The 14,731-nt window shown below is 41.4% G+C and overlaps 1 protein-coding gene across 2 annotated transcripts in view; it reads right to left on the reverse strand.

Annotated features, from left to right (window-relative positions):
* Nucleotides 1-14,731, reverse strand: part of rasgrf1 (Ras protein specific guanine nucleotide releasing factor 1) — a 110,001-nt gene that overhangs the window by 43,763 nt on the left and 51,507 nt on the right. For both annotated transcript variants that reach the window (XM_059639190.1, XM_048562910.2), the window contains exons 4-7: nucleotides 13,565-13,657; nucleotides 11,293-11,546; nucleotides 9,367-9,446; nucleotides 5,069-5,262 (exon numbers count right to left, since the gene is read on the reverse strand). In XM_059639190.1, coding sequence (XP_059495173.1) covers nucleotides 5,069-5,262; nucleotides 9,367-9,446; nucleotides 11,293-11,546; nucleotides 13,565-13,657 — 621 coding nt within the window. The remainder of the gene's footprint in view (nucleotides 1-5,068; nucleotides 5,263-9,366; nucleotides 9,447-11,292; nucleotides 11,547-13,564; nucleotides 13,658-14,731) is intronic.

Below are 14,731 nucleotides of genomic sequence, written 5' to 3' on the forward strand. Positions count from 1 at the left end.
AGAAACCAGTTCAGGGATTGATTTGGAAAAACCAAGGTCACTCTAAGAACGTAAGAACTAGGAGCTGGAGTGGACCTTCTGGCCCCCAATTCTATAAGATCATGGCTGATCTTTTCATGGATTCAGCTCCACTTACCTGCCTTCTCACCATAACCCTTAATTCCTTTACTGTTCAAAAAACTATCCAGCATTGCTTAAAAACGTTCAACAAAGTAGCCTTTCTATGATGAACCAGTTTTTGGAGGTGGATGAGGAAGCTCCTAGCAGGAAGTTTTAGGGGTGAAATTGCTCTTTGCTCATAACACTTCACGTCTGATAATGAATCAGCATGTTTGTGTTACCAGGCATTATAAAGTTGCCTGTCCCGAATTTTAACCATTGTTAGTTCCACACAAAATCAGACCGGGTGTAAAACTCAGTTGCTGAATCAGGGCTGAATCCTTACATTGATTTTATTTTGGCCATGTGTGGGTTGCATTGAGTGTTTTGGAAGGATTCTTGCAGTCTAGCGAGTTTTCTTACCATATCTCAGTACTCTTACTCATATCTTATTATCCACTATCCCCTCTGGCAGCTCTCACATCTGAGTTCCACCCAATGTTACCGTGTGCCGGCAGTACATGGAAGAACATGCTATTCCACGGATACCCACTGAAGGGTCAATGTGCCATCTTTCAAAGGCTTTTAAAAACTCAGATTAGTGTTGGCAATTTGGGGTTGTCCGCCACCTCAAGGTCATACATCCCTCAGCTCAGAGCTGGCATTGCTGACACTCCCTCACACACACAATCGCATCCTCTCTCTCTAGTCACTGTATAACCAGGGTATACCGTTTACTTGTCTGTATCTATGTCTGAACATTCTCTGCCCCAATGTTACTTTGTCCCCAGTTCCTGCCATAGACTCATGGTTTGTCATGACCCAGAATGTGATCACCACATTCAGGCAAGGGATCAGACAAAACAAGCATAAGCTTTATTTACAGGCAGAAAAAATACACACAAATAAAGTGAACAGAGGCAGAAGTTTGCCCCCAAAAGTGCAGACCTAATGTTGGCATTGTGATCAATGACTTCGTACAGCCCATTGTTACCTGCTAGACCTAGCTCCCATCAACTGGAAACAGTTATTGGTAAGGTTCTGACTCACTCAGAAGTAGTAAGAACTGCAGATGCTGGAGCCAGAGAGAACACAGTGTGGAGCTGGAGGAACACAGGAGGCCAGGCAGCTTCAGAGGAACAGGAAAGTTGACGTTTCAGGTCAGGACACTTTATTTCTGAAGAAGGGTTCTGACCCGAAACGTCAGCTTTCCTGCTGCTCTCATGCTGCCAGGTCTGCTATGTTCCTCCAGCACTACACTGTGTTCTCTCTTTCTCATTGTTTGTGTTATTTTACACATACATGTTGAGTAGACTTGCAATGATGTGTTTATTCAGATGGATCTTTATTTGACTAATGGTGGAAACTCCAACACAATACATTGTAATGCCAGCTTTCAACCTGGATTTACATTCACAGATATCTCACATAATCCGAGAAATCCGACAGTTCCAGCAGACTGCCTACAAGATAGAGCAACAAACCAAGGTTGGTTCATCTTAAACTTTGTGTAAATTCAAAGGTTTTGCAGGATTATTCCAGAGTGGATAGCACAAACATAACTTCTGAACAAAGAACAAAGAACAAAGAAAATTACAGCACAGGAACAGGCCCTTCGGCCCTCCAAGCCTGCACCGATCCAGATCCTCTTTCTAAACTTGTCGCCTATTTTCCAAGGATCCGTATCCCTCTGCTCCCTGCCCATTCATGTATCTGTCTAGATACATCTTAAATGACGCTATCGTGCCCGCCTCTGCCCCCTCCGCTGGCCACGCATTCCAGGCACCCACCACCCTCTGCGTAAAGAACTTTCCACGCAGATCTCCCTTAAACTTCCCCCCCCCTCACCTTGAAATCATGACCCCTAGTAATTGAGTCCCCCAATCTCAGAAAAAGCCTCTTGCTATCCACCCTGTCTATAGCTATCATGATTTTGTAGAACTCAATCAGGTTCCCCCCCCCCCCAACCTCCATCTTTCTAATGTAAATAATCCTAATCTACTCAACCTTTCTTCATAGCTAGCACCCTCCATACCAGGCAACACCCTGGTGAACCTCCTCTGCACCATCTCCAAAGCATCCACATCCTTTTGGTAATGTGGTGAGATGAAGTGTATGCAGTATTCCAAATGTGGTCTAACCAAAGTCCTATACAACTGTAACATGACCTGCCAACTCTTGTACTCAATACCTCATCTGATGAATGAAAGCATGCTGCATGCCTTCTTGACCACCCTATTGACCTGCACTGCCACCTTCAGGGTACAATGGACCTGAACACCCAGATCTCTCTGTGCATCAATTTTCCCCAGGACTTTTCCATTTACCATATAGTTCGCTCTTGAATTGGATCTTCCAAAATGCATCACCTTGCATTTGCCTGAATTGAACTCCATCTGCCATTTCTCTGCCCAACTCTCCAATCTATCTATATTATGCTGCACTCTCTGACAGTCCCCTTCACATCTGCTACTCCACCAATCTTAGTGTCATCTGCAAACTTACTAATCAGACTATCTATACCTTCCACCAGGTCATTTATGTATATCACAAACAACAGTGGTCCCAACATAGATCTCTGTGGAATACCACAGCTCACAGTTCTCCATTTTGAGAAACTCCCTTCCACTACAACTCTGAATCCTGTTGCCCAGCCAGCTCTCTATTCATCTAGCTAGTACCTCTGGGACCTCGTGCAACTTCACTTTCTCCATCAGTTTTCCATGCAGAACCTTATCTGAAGTCCATGTATATGACATCTACAACCCTTCCCTCATCTATCCACTTTGTTACTTCCTCAAAGAATTCTATCAAGTTGGTAAGACATGACCTTCCCTGCACAAAACCATGTTGCCTATCACTAATAAGTCCATTTTCTTCCAAATATAAGTAGATCCTATCCCTCAGTATCTTCTCCAGCAGCTTCTTCTCAGGCTCATTGGTATACAATTACCTGGATTATCCTTGCTACCCTTCTTAAACAAGGAGGCAACATTAGCAATTCTCTAGTGCTTCAGGACCTCACCCGTGCTCAAGGATGCTGCAAAGATATCTGTTAAGGCCCCAGCTATTTCCCCTCTCGTTTCCCTCAGCAACCTGGGATAGATCCCATCTGGATCTGGGGACTTATCCACCCTAATGCCTTTTAGAATAACCAAAACATCCCACCTCCTTATGCTGACTTGACCTAGAGTAATCAAACATCTACTCTTAACTTCAACATCCGTCATGTGCCTCTCCTCAGTGAATACCAACGCAAATTACTCATTAAGAATCTCACTCATTTTCATCTGACTAGGTTCAGCAAGCTCATGAAACTATCAGAAAATAAGGATCAGTTTGAGCTGAAATTAGCATCATTATTAAAGGCACTGAAATTCAGGTCTGTACCTCCTAGTTGATTCACATCTCTTTGCAAGTTACGTATTAAAAGTAGAAAGGTTGTCTGTGGAGTATTCAGCTTTGGAAAACAGTCAGCAGATTCCAGAACATACAAATGGGCCTTTGTCAAGCTGCTTCAAAGCAGGAGAACACAATTAAAGAAAATGAATTTGTAAGTAAGAACTACTGTCTCTCAAACTAAAATTCAGTGTCTAGTAAAAAAAAAGCACTACTCATTAAAAAAACAAGGTTACCTGTATTTTTTACTACTCCAAAGGAAATGTGATAACAGCTCAACTATTGGGATTTGAGTTTCACTCCGACAATTGCAGAATTCTTAAACAAAAATTAAAAACTACAACTGCCAGTACCTTCCAGTGTGTCTGCACATCCTCCTCACTCCTCTCTTTTTAAGCTTATTACTTGCCTTGTGTGTATGTGTTAGTTGTCACATTTTATTATTTTTCAAGAGTTTAAATGAGTAATAAAATGCCATGTTCTTTCATTCAAGAAAACCCTTTAATTGGTTTTCCCTCATTCTGGATCTGGTTAACTACAATTTGATTGAAGCATATTGGTTTCATGATAAATGGAATAAGTAAAATGTGGGAAAATATGTAATCGTCCATTTTGTCAAGAAGAATAATTACTATTGAAATGGTGAGAAGTTGCAGAGCTCTAGATGTAGGGTGATCTGGGAGTCCTTGTACATGAGTTACAAAAAAGTTAGTACATATATACAGTAAGGAATTAGGAAAGCTAATGGGTGCTATCATTTATCATGAAGGGAATTGAATAAAATGTAGTGAAGTTATGTTTCAATTATACAAGGTACTGATGAGACCATATCCAGTTTATAATCAGATCAGTCATGACCTTATTGAATAGCATGATCGGCTGAATGGCTTACTCCTGCTCCTGATTTGTAAGTTCATGTGTGAAAATGTAGTGACTGACTGAAAGGGATTTAAAGAGATGAGAACCAATGACCCCCTACCTAGTGGTAGCATACTTCAAAATCTCACTGGTCATACCATGCAGCATTATAAATGCCAGTTATATATCTGTTCTAAAGAGTCATCTTTGTCTTGAAATGTTAACTCTATTTCTCTCTTTACAGATGCTGCCATATCTGCTGAGTTTCTTCAGCAATCTCTGTTTTTACAAAATCTACATTTGGCTCACATTTTATTTTGATGAAACAGCAAAAAGTTAAGCCATTCACCAATTAACATCTTTAAAAATTGCCAAAAAAATGATCACAAAGCTAATCATTTCCTTCTGTTCTTTTCATCCTGTTTGTGTTATTGTGGCTTCCCTCCAAAGGAGTTTGGCCACGATTCACACCTGGAGACAGACCTTCCCCAGTCTTATGATTGAGTCAAGGTTTGACCAACTCACAGCTGGTGAACAGGTGGAAGATCAATCTCTGCTCAATTACTGACAAACTCTGAAAATGAAGACCATGTTTAAACACTGATCAACCTCAACAGTAGACAGTAATTCATTCAGAAAGGGCCATTAAGATGTGAACACTCTCGTTAATATTACTGTGACCTGGCTCCAAGCCGGGGTCCCGCTGCTTTACCTGAAACATTGGGTAGGTCAGGAAGGTCTCCAATGTTCTCTCTTCACAGTCTGGCTTCGCTTCATATTGTTTCAGGAGTTTATCGAAGTCTCTGTTCTGCTTGCAGCTGGCCAGGATCTGCAGGCTGTACTGGTGATTCCGCACAAACTCCTGGTAGATGTTCAGCATAGGGAGGAGAATATCGAACAGGTCAGCTGGAAGAAGGTTCAGAACAGATAAGGTCAACACCTGTAACTATCATCTCCGCAAGAGTACAAAGTGTACCAGGAGGGAAGGGGATAAAATTCCCATTATGGTTTGCACATAATTACACATCAGATTAAAGGACTATCTTTGAACTGATAAAAAGAAAAGAAATAATTACACTTATACAGCACCTTTCATGATTGAAGGGAAAACCCAAGCCCTTTACAACCATCATGTATTTTTGGAATATAGTTACTGGTGTAATGTAAAGGATGTAGCAGCCAATTTGCATTCAAAATCCCATATACAGGGGAAAGGGACCAGATGATCTGTCAGAGTGACTTTGGTTTGGAGCTAAATATTGGTGCAAGGATACTGGGGAAATTCTCCCATTGTTCTTCAGCATAGACACAAGATCTTCTCTATCCACCTGACAGGGCAGAAGAGACGTTGGTTTAACCCTCCCCCTGAAGTAGGGTGCCTTTGGCAGTGTAGCATTCCTGCTTGGCATGAGACAGTCGTTGGCTGGCCAGGGAGTTAACATTCCATTCTTATGTACAGATCAGTTTGTAGCAAAGAATTGGAGTTACATTTGAAGAACTCTGCATAAAGACATTTATTTCTAACCTCTCTCGGATTACAGTGGATGTCAGTGTATAAATCGACCTTTGAGGCATTGAAAAATCTTTGTAAAAAATTGGCCAATGTTAAATCAGGACAAAAAGCAAACTGCCAGTGTGGGTGTAAGTTCACTATCAACATTGTTTGTCAGGCAGAATCTACTGTGACAGTGTTATAGCGTCAGTCATACAGCATGGAAATAGACCCTTTGGTCCAACCAGTCCATGTCAACCATAATCACAAACTAAACTAGTACAACCTGCCCGTGTTTGACCCATATCCCATGAAATCTCTCATTCATGTATTATCTAAATGTCTTTTAAACGCTGTAACTGTACCCACATCCACCACTTCCTCTGGAAGTTCATTCCACATATGAACAACTCCAAAAAAATTGCCTTGTCTTTCCTAAAATCTTTCACCTCTCACCTTAGCAATGTGTCCCCTCATGTTGAAATCACCCACCAAAGGGAAAAGGCACCTGCCATTCACCTTATTTATACCCCTCATTATTTCACAAACACAGGTCACACCTCAACCTCCTCGTTCCAGTGAAAAAAGTCCCAGCCTATTCAGCTTCTCTGACTCAAATCCTCCATTCCCTGTAACATCCTAGTGTCTCCTCTGAATCCTCTTCAGCTTAATAATATTCTTCCTACAACAGGGCAACCAGAACTAGATGAAGTACTCCTGAAGAGACCTCACCAACATCCTGTACGCCCTCAACATATCATCCTATCTTCTATATTCAAAGGTCTGAGCGATGATGGCAAGCATCTTAAATGCTTTTGTAACCACCTTATCTATGTATGGTGCAAATTTCTAAGACCACTAGGTCTCTCTGCTCTATAATACTATCCAAGGCCCTACTTTTACAATTAAGAGTCTTGTCTTCGTTTGATTTTCAAAAATGAGGTACTTCACATTTACCCAAATTAAACTCCATCCGCCACTCTTCAACCCATTGGCCCAATTGATCAATTGGTTATATAAATGTATCATTTCAAAAATTTCCCTATCTTGATCTCAAAAAAATTAGTAAGTTTATTAAAATTGATTTTCATTTTACAAGATCATGCTGACTCTGAAAAGGTTATGACATAATTGGGAAATGTTCTACTATTACCTCCTTAATACTGAACTTTAGCATTTTCCGCTATGACAAACATGAGGCTAACTGACCCAAGTTTCCAGCTTTCTGCCTCCCTTCTTCTTTGAACACTGGTATTACATTTCAATCTATTGACAACTTTCCAGAATCTCAGGAATTTTGGAAAGCCATGGCAAATGCACCGATTATCTCAAAAGAAAAGAAAGAATTGCAGATCGCATCCATCTTCGCAATATATCCCATATTCCTGCGTGATCTGTTGTACCAAACCATCCTAAGTACCCCAGCAGAAAATAAACAAGTAAGTGAATGGAATGCCGGCCTTTATATCTTGAAAAGTGAAAGTCAAGAATGTTAGAAGTTATGTTGCAGTTATATAAAACCTTGATTATACCTGACTTGGAGTACTGTAAGCAGATTTGGTCACCACATCTTAGGAAGGATATATTATCCTTGGAGGGAGGTTAACGTAGGTTTACAAGAATGAAAACTTGCCTGCGAAGTTCAGGCATGAGGAGAGATTATACAAATTTAACCTGTTTTCTGTAGAATTTAACAGGTGAATGGGTGATTTTGTTTTGAAGTCTTCAAGATATTAACAGGAAAATACAGGGTAGATGAAGATAAACTATTTCTGTAGATTTAAAATAGTATCTTTGTTTAGCAAATATTTAAGGGAAATGGGCAAAAAATTTACCTATCTCAAGTTTAAAATTAACAACTGATCCAGCATCCACTGCCATTTGTGGAAGAGAGTTCTAAACATCTCCAAACCTTCGTTTGCAGAAGTTCTTCCGAATATCTGAATGGTTTGGCCCTAATTCTCCCTCGTTCTAGAATGAACCGTACATTTTCCATGATCTCATTGAATTTGGAATAGGCTTGAGGGGCTGAATAGCCTCCTCCTGTTCCTATGTACTGTGAGGTATTCATAGGTGATCCCAATTCAGGTCCTAACCAGCCTGAGTTGTTAAATTCCACCAGTTACGATATTGGGATTTAAACCTATGGTGTTTCCCAAAGTTTTAGTCCGAGCTTCTGGATTACTGGCCCAGTCATATAACCATGACAAATCCATGAGGGTTCCAGCCAACTTCAGTTACAAACTGCAGGACCTTATATTTATCCAGCCTCTTTAATGTCTTCTCAACCACCACTGTTTAGCTTAATTGCAATGCCTTAAGTCTGATAACGTTATAATGAATTCACGTGCAACTTTTCCTCAGTCCCATACAGGTGGCAGACATGACATTCAGTACTTCAGCTATGGTCTATTTAAGGTTTGGTACAAATTCAACATTATCTCTTGGCTTTGTGTTCTGTTTAGATACAAAAGCAAGAATTACATCTTTAAAATCTGAGTTTGTCTTTTAAAGAATACTTTTCTCAAAAATTTACATCCATCTCTCTTATTTCAGATTTATTTACAAAGAACTGTAGCTGCCACTCATCACACATATCAATTCTACAGTTCTGGTAAATTTTGACAGACCTAATTTTTAAAAAATCTTTAATGGGATTTGAACACTGCTGACAAGATAAGCATTCAATATTCACCCAAATAGTCCTTGAGTAGGTGTGGAATCAGTATGTTTTGCTCTGATTTTATAGTTTCTAAGCCCTGGTCATTTTTGCACAGGTAAGCAAATCCAACACATTGTATCACAGAAGTATCTCAGAATCCTTACAGTGTGGAAAGAGGCCATTTGGTCCATCAAGGTTTCACTGACGCTTCAAACTACCTTCCATCCCAATCATATGACGACTATCCACCTAGCCTGCATATTGGTAGATGCTATGGGATAGTTTAACATGGCCAATCCACCTAAGCTGTGCATCATTAGTTTATGGGAGGAAACCAAGCATCTGGCAGAATTCCACGCAAATACAGGGAGAATGTGCAAACTCCACACAGACAGTTACCCAAGGGTCGAATCAAACCCAAGTCCTTGGTGCTGTGAGGCAGCAGTGCTAACCAGTGTGCCACCATGCCAACATTGCTCGTGGAGATTTAGTGACCAGATCATTCCATTTGGACAATGCTGCTTTTAAACCTGTTCTTTGATTTCTTCTGAAAATTCAGCCTCTATCCATGTGGCCACATTTCTATCATTCCCAATAGTAAAGGTTTCTTAGTTGTTACCCCATCCAAAAGATAAAACGCATTTCATGCCAGGTGGCGTTCTTTTTTCAGAAGAACAACTGAATGCTGATTAAAATGAAGTTGTCTTTACCAAATAATGGCGAGACCTTTTACTCTGAAAAGCACGTGGTTCCATCTTAACAGTAGAATAAATGTTAAATAACTTCCACACCTTTGTAAAGGATCTGGCTTAACACTGATGTTCCTCTGATTGTGCAGTAATTAGTGATACTTTACCTAATACTAATGTGGGCCAGCTAGATACACGAGCTTTCAATCCTTGGTAAAATATCTGGTGCAAAAACATGATTGTTTCGCTGCAAGAGAGAAAAAAGGAACAGTTAAATGGAAAGATTGTATAGAATGTATACTTATATAACCTCACTCTGCAATTATCTTATATTTGTTCATTTCTGGAGTCATTTTCCCTGTTCATTCATAGGATGTATCCAGCAATTGTTGTTCATTGCTGACTTCCCTGGAACTGACAATCTTGCTAACACATTGCAGAGGGAGGTTTAAAGTTAACATGGGTCTGGTCAGACCAGCTAAGGAGGCAGATTTCCTTCCTTCACATTACTGCATTTGGTCTTTGCAACAATTCATAGTTGTCATGATTACCATTCCTGAGACTAGCTTTCAATATCAGATTTGTAATTATGGTGGATCTGAAACAGTGTCCCCAGAGCACTGGGCCTCTGGATTACTGATTCAGTGGCACCACATCACCATCTGCCCCTGTGAGCAGTGGAGGGCATTGAAACAGATGCAATGCTGAGTTAGATGAATTGAGGCAAGGTCATTGATTCTTGACTAATGAAGGAATGAGGGTGTGGGTATGAGTGGGAAGTTGAAGCACAATCAGATCAGGCATGACCTTACCAAAGGAAGAAGCAGGCAGTGGGGTCAAACAGCCCCTTCCTGTGTATAGTTCACACACTTGTGTGTTACTGAGCAACTAACCACCCTATCCCAATCTGGATATCTTCATATCCAGATCTTCATCATGAAGTGAATAAGGAACAGAAGATAGGGTCAGAAACATAACAGATGCTCAAAATATATGCACGGCTCTCCAAATGTAGCCCATTCAGATAGAAGCAAAGTGCTGGAAAACCTCTGCCATATTGAACTTGAAACATGATGAAATGATTTTTCGTTGGATTTACCAGTTGATCTGAATGTCATCTGCTGGAAACAATCTTTTCTCATTCATGGATGTGGGTGTCACTGGCTGGGCCAGAACTTATTGCCAATCTCCAATTGCCCTGGAGAAGGTGGTGGTGAGCTGTCTTCTTGAACTGTTGCAGTCCATATGCTATAGGTTAATCCACACTATGCCTTTAGGCAGGGAATTCCAAGATTTTGATTCAGCAACATTGAAGAAATGACAATATATTTCCAAGTCAAGATGGTGACCTGGAGGGGAACTTGCAGGGGGTAGTGTTCTCATTCCTTGTCCTTCTAGATGGTAGAGCTTGCAGAAAGTGATTTCAAAGGAGCCTTGGTAAGTTGGCACAGGACAACTTTTAGATGGCACAAACTGCCATTGTGAAGGGACTGCATATTGAATATGGAAGATATGATGCCAGTCAAGTGGCCTGCTTTGTCCTGGATGGTTCCAAACATCACAAGTGTGGTTGGAGCTGCACCCATCCAGGCAAGTGGGGGGTATTCCATCACACTGCTGACTTGTGCCTTTTTATTGATGGACAGGCTTTGGAGAATCAGGAGGGGAGTTACTTGCTGCAGGACTCCTCTGACCCACTCTTGTAGCTTGTGTGTTTATATGGTTAGTCCTGTTCAGTTTCTGGTAATTCCCTGAATGGTGATGGTGAGGGATTCAGTGAAGGTTATCAATTAGTTAATCTTATTAAAGGCAGTTAACATACAATTGCTGTTTCCAATTGGTTTCAATTGATTTTTTCTTTCATGAGCTTTTTGTCAGCTGCTGCCAGACTTGCTGAGTTTCTCCAATATTTTCTGTTTCTGTTTCAGATTCCCAGCATATACAGCGTTTTGTCTTTGTGACATAGTTAAAGTCTGGCAGCTATGCATCTCAGAAATAGCTTAAAGCAATCCACAATGAGAGACATGACTGTGAAATGGAGTAGCTATGCTATCAGAGGAGTGACAGAGCTGGTGCTAATACTCGGTAAATACCTGTTCAGGAAGATGCTGCTGACATCATCGTGGCCAATGGGAGGTTTCTTGGAGCTAGCTGCCATCCGCAGAGGCCGCAAGAAGCAGTTGACCAGGATGTGGAGCTGCTGCACATACTCTGCTTCAGCCTCCAGCATGCTGAACACCACCTGGTTTCTCTTCCTCATGCTCTCTGCATGAGGGGAGCGGATATAATCCTGGATTATTGTCTTCCATTTCCTTCGGCACAGCCACCCTCGCAAGAAGCTCTGCACCTGGTTTGGACAAGAGCACATGGTCAGTCATTTTCAAGAAACCCTGTCAGACAGGCCCATGCCAAACCTATTCCCACAGTGGCTGGGCCCTCTGGGCTTTTGGTCATGCCCTTAATTCCATAGCATTCCCTGCCCCAGCATGTGCTAAGGTGCATTACAGCCCAATAGAATCATTTTTCAAAAGTAATTATTTCTTTTCTTGTAGCAAACGTGGCATCTAATGAGTGCACAACAAGATCCCACAAAAAATGTCCAAATAACCAGAATCACTGTAAATAGATTGAAGGATAAATATTAACTAAGACCCCAAGGGAGAACTCCTGTCCAATTAAATAGTGCCCATGGGAACTTGTACATTTGAGAGGGCACATGGATTTTTGGTTTAACGACCAATGAAAGATAGCCTCCTCTGCACCTATTTCAATGCTTCCACATCCTTCCTATAATGCAGTGGCCAGAACTGGACGCAATACTTCAAGTGCGGCTGTGTCAGAGTTTTGTACAGCTGCAACATGACCTCATGGCTCCAAAATTCAATCCCTCTATCAATAAAACCTAACATATGCCTTCCTACCAACCCTATCAACCTCGGTGGCAACTTTCAGGGATCTATGTGAGAGTCTAAAACTTGATACAGGCTAGGCTAGGAGATAAGGAGGCTCATGACCTGCGCCTCTGGTACGGAGGGAAGGTCTTATGAGGAAAGGCTGAGAGACTTGAGACTTTTTGTTAGAGAGAAGCAGGTTAAGAGGTGACTTAATAGAGACATACAAGATGATCGGATGATTAGATAGGGTGGACAGTGAGAGCCTTTTACCTCGGATGGTGATGGCTAGCATGAGAGGACATAACTTTAAATTGAGGGGTGATAGATATAGGACAGAAGTCAGAGGTATTTTTTTTTACTCAGAGAGTAGTAAGGGCATGGAATGCCCTGCCTGCAACAGTAACAGACTCACCAACTTTAAGCGCATTTAAATGGTCATTGGATAAACATATGGATGATAATGGAATAGTGTAGGTTAGTCGGGTTTCAGATTGGTTTCACAGCTCGGCGCAACATCGAGGGCCGAAGGGCCTGTATTGTGCTGTAATGTTCTATGTTCTAAAGATTACACCTCCCACAGTGCAAAGCTCCCTCCTAACTGACTCACAGTGCAGAAATTACTGATTCCAGTATAAATTCTGACCAAAATTGCAGCAATTTTGAAGTTTTTTTTTGTTTATTGTGAAGCAGAATCTGTGATAAATTAGTTTAATGGATAAACATTTTAAAACAATATTTTTTAAAATTCATTCAACGGGCTAGAAGTGTCACTTTTGCAAAGTTAATTTAAGATTGCTGAAGACAGGCTTGTCGCACAAACATGCCAATCCAACCCCTGCTTTTAAATTAAAAGTTACCTTTAATAAAATGAGCTATTTGTTTGTTATATTGGAGCATATTAGCTAGCTATTTCAAAGATCATATTTAAATCTATCAAAGTATACAGTATCATCTAGAGCCCAAAGGAACCGGTTTAATACAGGCTGTCTCTAGGTTGTGAACAGGTTCCACTTGAGTCCATTCACAAATTGGTTCGTACTGTACTTGAAACACAATGCAGGAGAATGCAAAGCGGCTATTCGTAAGTGCAGGAAATGTTCCTATGTCAGATCTTTAAAATTACAGCCCTGTTTGGGATCTCATTTTTATAAGTCAGATCTTTGTATATCAGTGGCCCCTCTGTGGATGCTCACTAATTCCTTCAAACAAGTACAATTTGTATAAACTTGTACAATTAGGAATTCAGATACAGGTTTGTGGGTAGGTTCTGTTTGTTTATTAACTGACCCAAAAGCTAATGAAAACCAAATGCACTGAACACAAGTTACACTTGAAGTTCCACCATCTTTTCTATTATTTACAACAATTTTACCTAAAGCGATGCAAAGGAAAGAACCAGTTAATTGGGTCTGGGAAGTACAGTTCTGGATGTCTCAATGCTGCTATTGACTCGTCTGCATGTTGACTTTACCTTTTTGATTTTCCTTATGTCAACATCTTCATCGTTCTGGGTTGCAGGTTGTGTTAATTGGATGCGTTCATTATTTTTCAGCAGTGAAGCAATCTGTTTAAAATAAAGAGGGTATTTTCAGTGCCTTGTTCTGCTGACATGGAGCTGCACTCAGAGAGAGTGGGGCCCACGGGAGTCACAGTTACACAGTTCTACACTGATTGAAGTCATGTGCAGGTCAGACCGAGTATGGTCAGCAGCTTCCCTTCGCAGGAGGGTATTCAGGAACTGGTTCAATTTTAAAAGAGAATACAACAACTTTTAGGCCTTGCTTTCAATTTCACATCACGCCACTGGGGGATATATGAATTCACATTCTCAGAGTCATTCAAAACACCTTTGGTGAACTTACAAAATGTTTATGGAGTTTCATCAAGCTGGCCCTCAGAACCTTCTGACATCGGTCTTCCTAGCACCTTGCTGGGTGCCTGGGATCTTGGTTAAGGAAGCTCAACAGCTTCTCTTTTTGCTGTCTGAGGCATACACTGGGTATATGCCCCTTAAATAAAATGATGAATGTGGCAGGTCCTTCCAAAGGCAGAGCGTCCAAGGTAGTTGGCACCAATTAGCTGGCTCTGGGGATTTGGGCACACTCAGGCAATGGAAGACAGCCATGTCCCGTCCTTCCGGATAGGGGGTGAGGTGCGAACTGGAGCCAGAGACTGGGATGGGGCAAGGTGAGGGGGTGCCTCAAGGACATGTACAAGCCTGGCAGAATGGCCTTAAATACTGACTCACACTTTCCTAGGAGCCATTTGCTGATAAAAGTGGGATATAGAGAAACCTCCCTGATATTCATTACACTGACAACCAGGAGCCATAGCAGTTTGACAAAAGGCCGTGAACAACAACCTGTGAAGTCAGGTGACACTGGGGTCTCACCTGGACTGGCCTTCACAGCAACAGAGCATCTCTGGAAGACTCCACACACCGTTTGCTATGGGCCCAATGTTTCTCTTGGCTAGGTGAATGTCTACAAGATCACCCAAACTCAGCCACATTCCACACCCAAGACATGCATCTGGGATAAAAGCATTCATCCATCTACATCAGAGTTTTACGTTCGTCTGTTCCTTGGAACAACATGTCCGGAATGGGCAGTATTCCTGGTGGGAAGCAAGGCAGTGA

This window comes from Stegostoma tigrinum, chromosome 33, assembly GCF_030684315.1.
Source record: "Stegostoma tigrinum isolate sSteTig4 chromosome 33, sSteTig4.hap1, whole genome shotgun sequence".
Classification (NCBI taxonomy): Eukaryota; Metazoa; Chordata; class Chondrichthyes; order Orectolobiformes; family Stegostomatidae; genus Stegostoma; species Stegostoma tigrinum.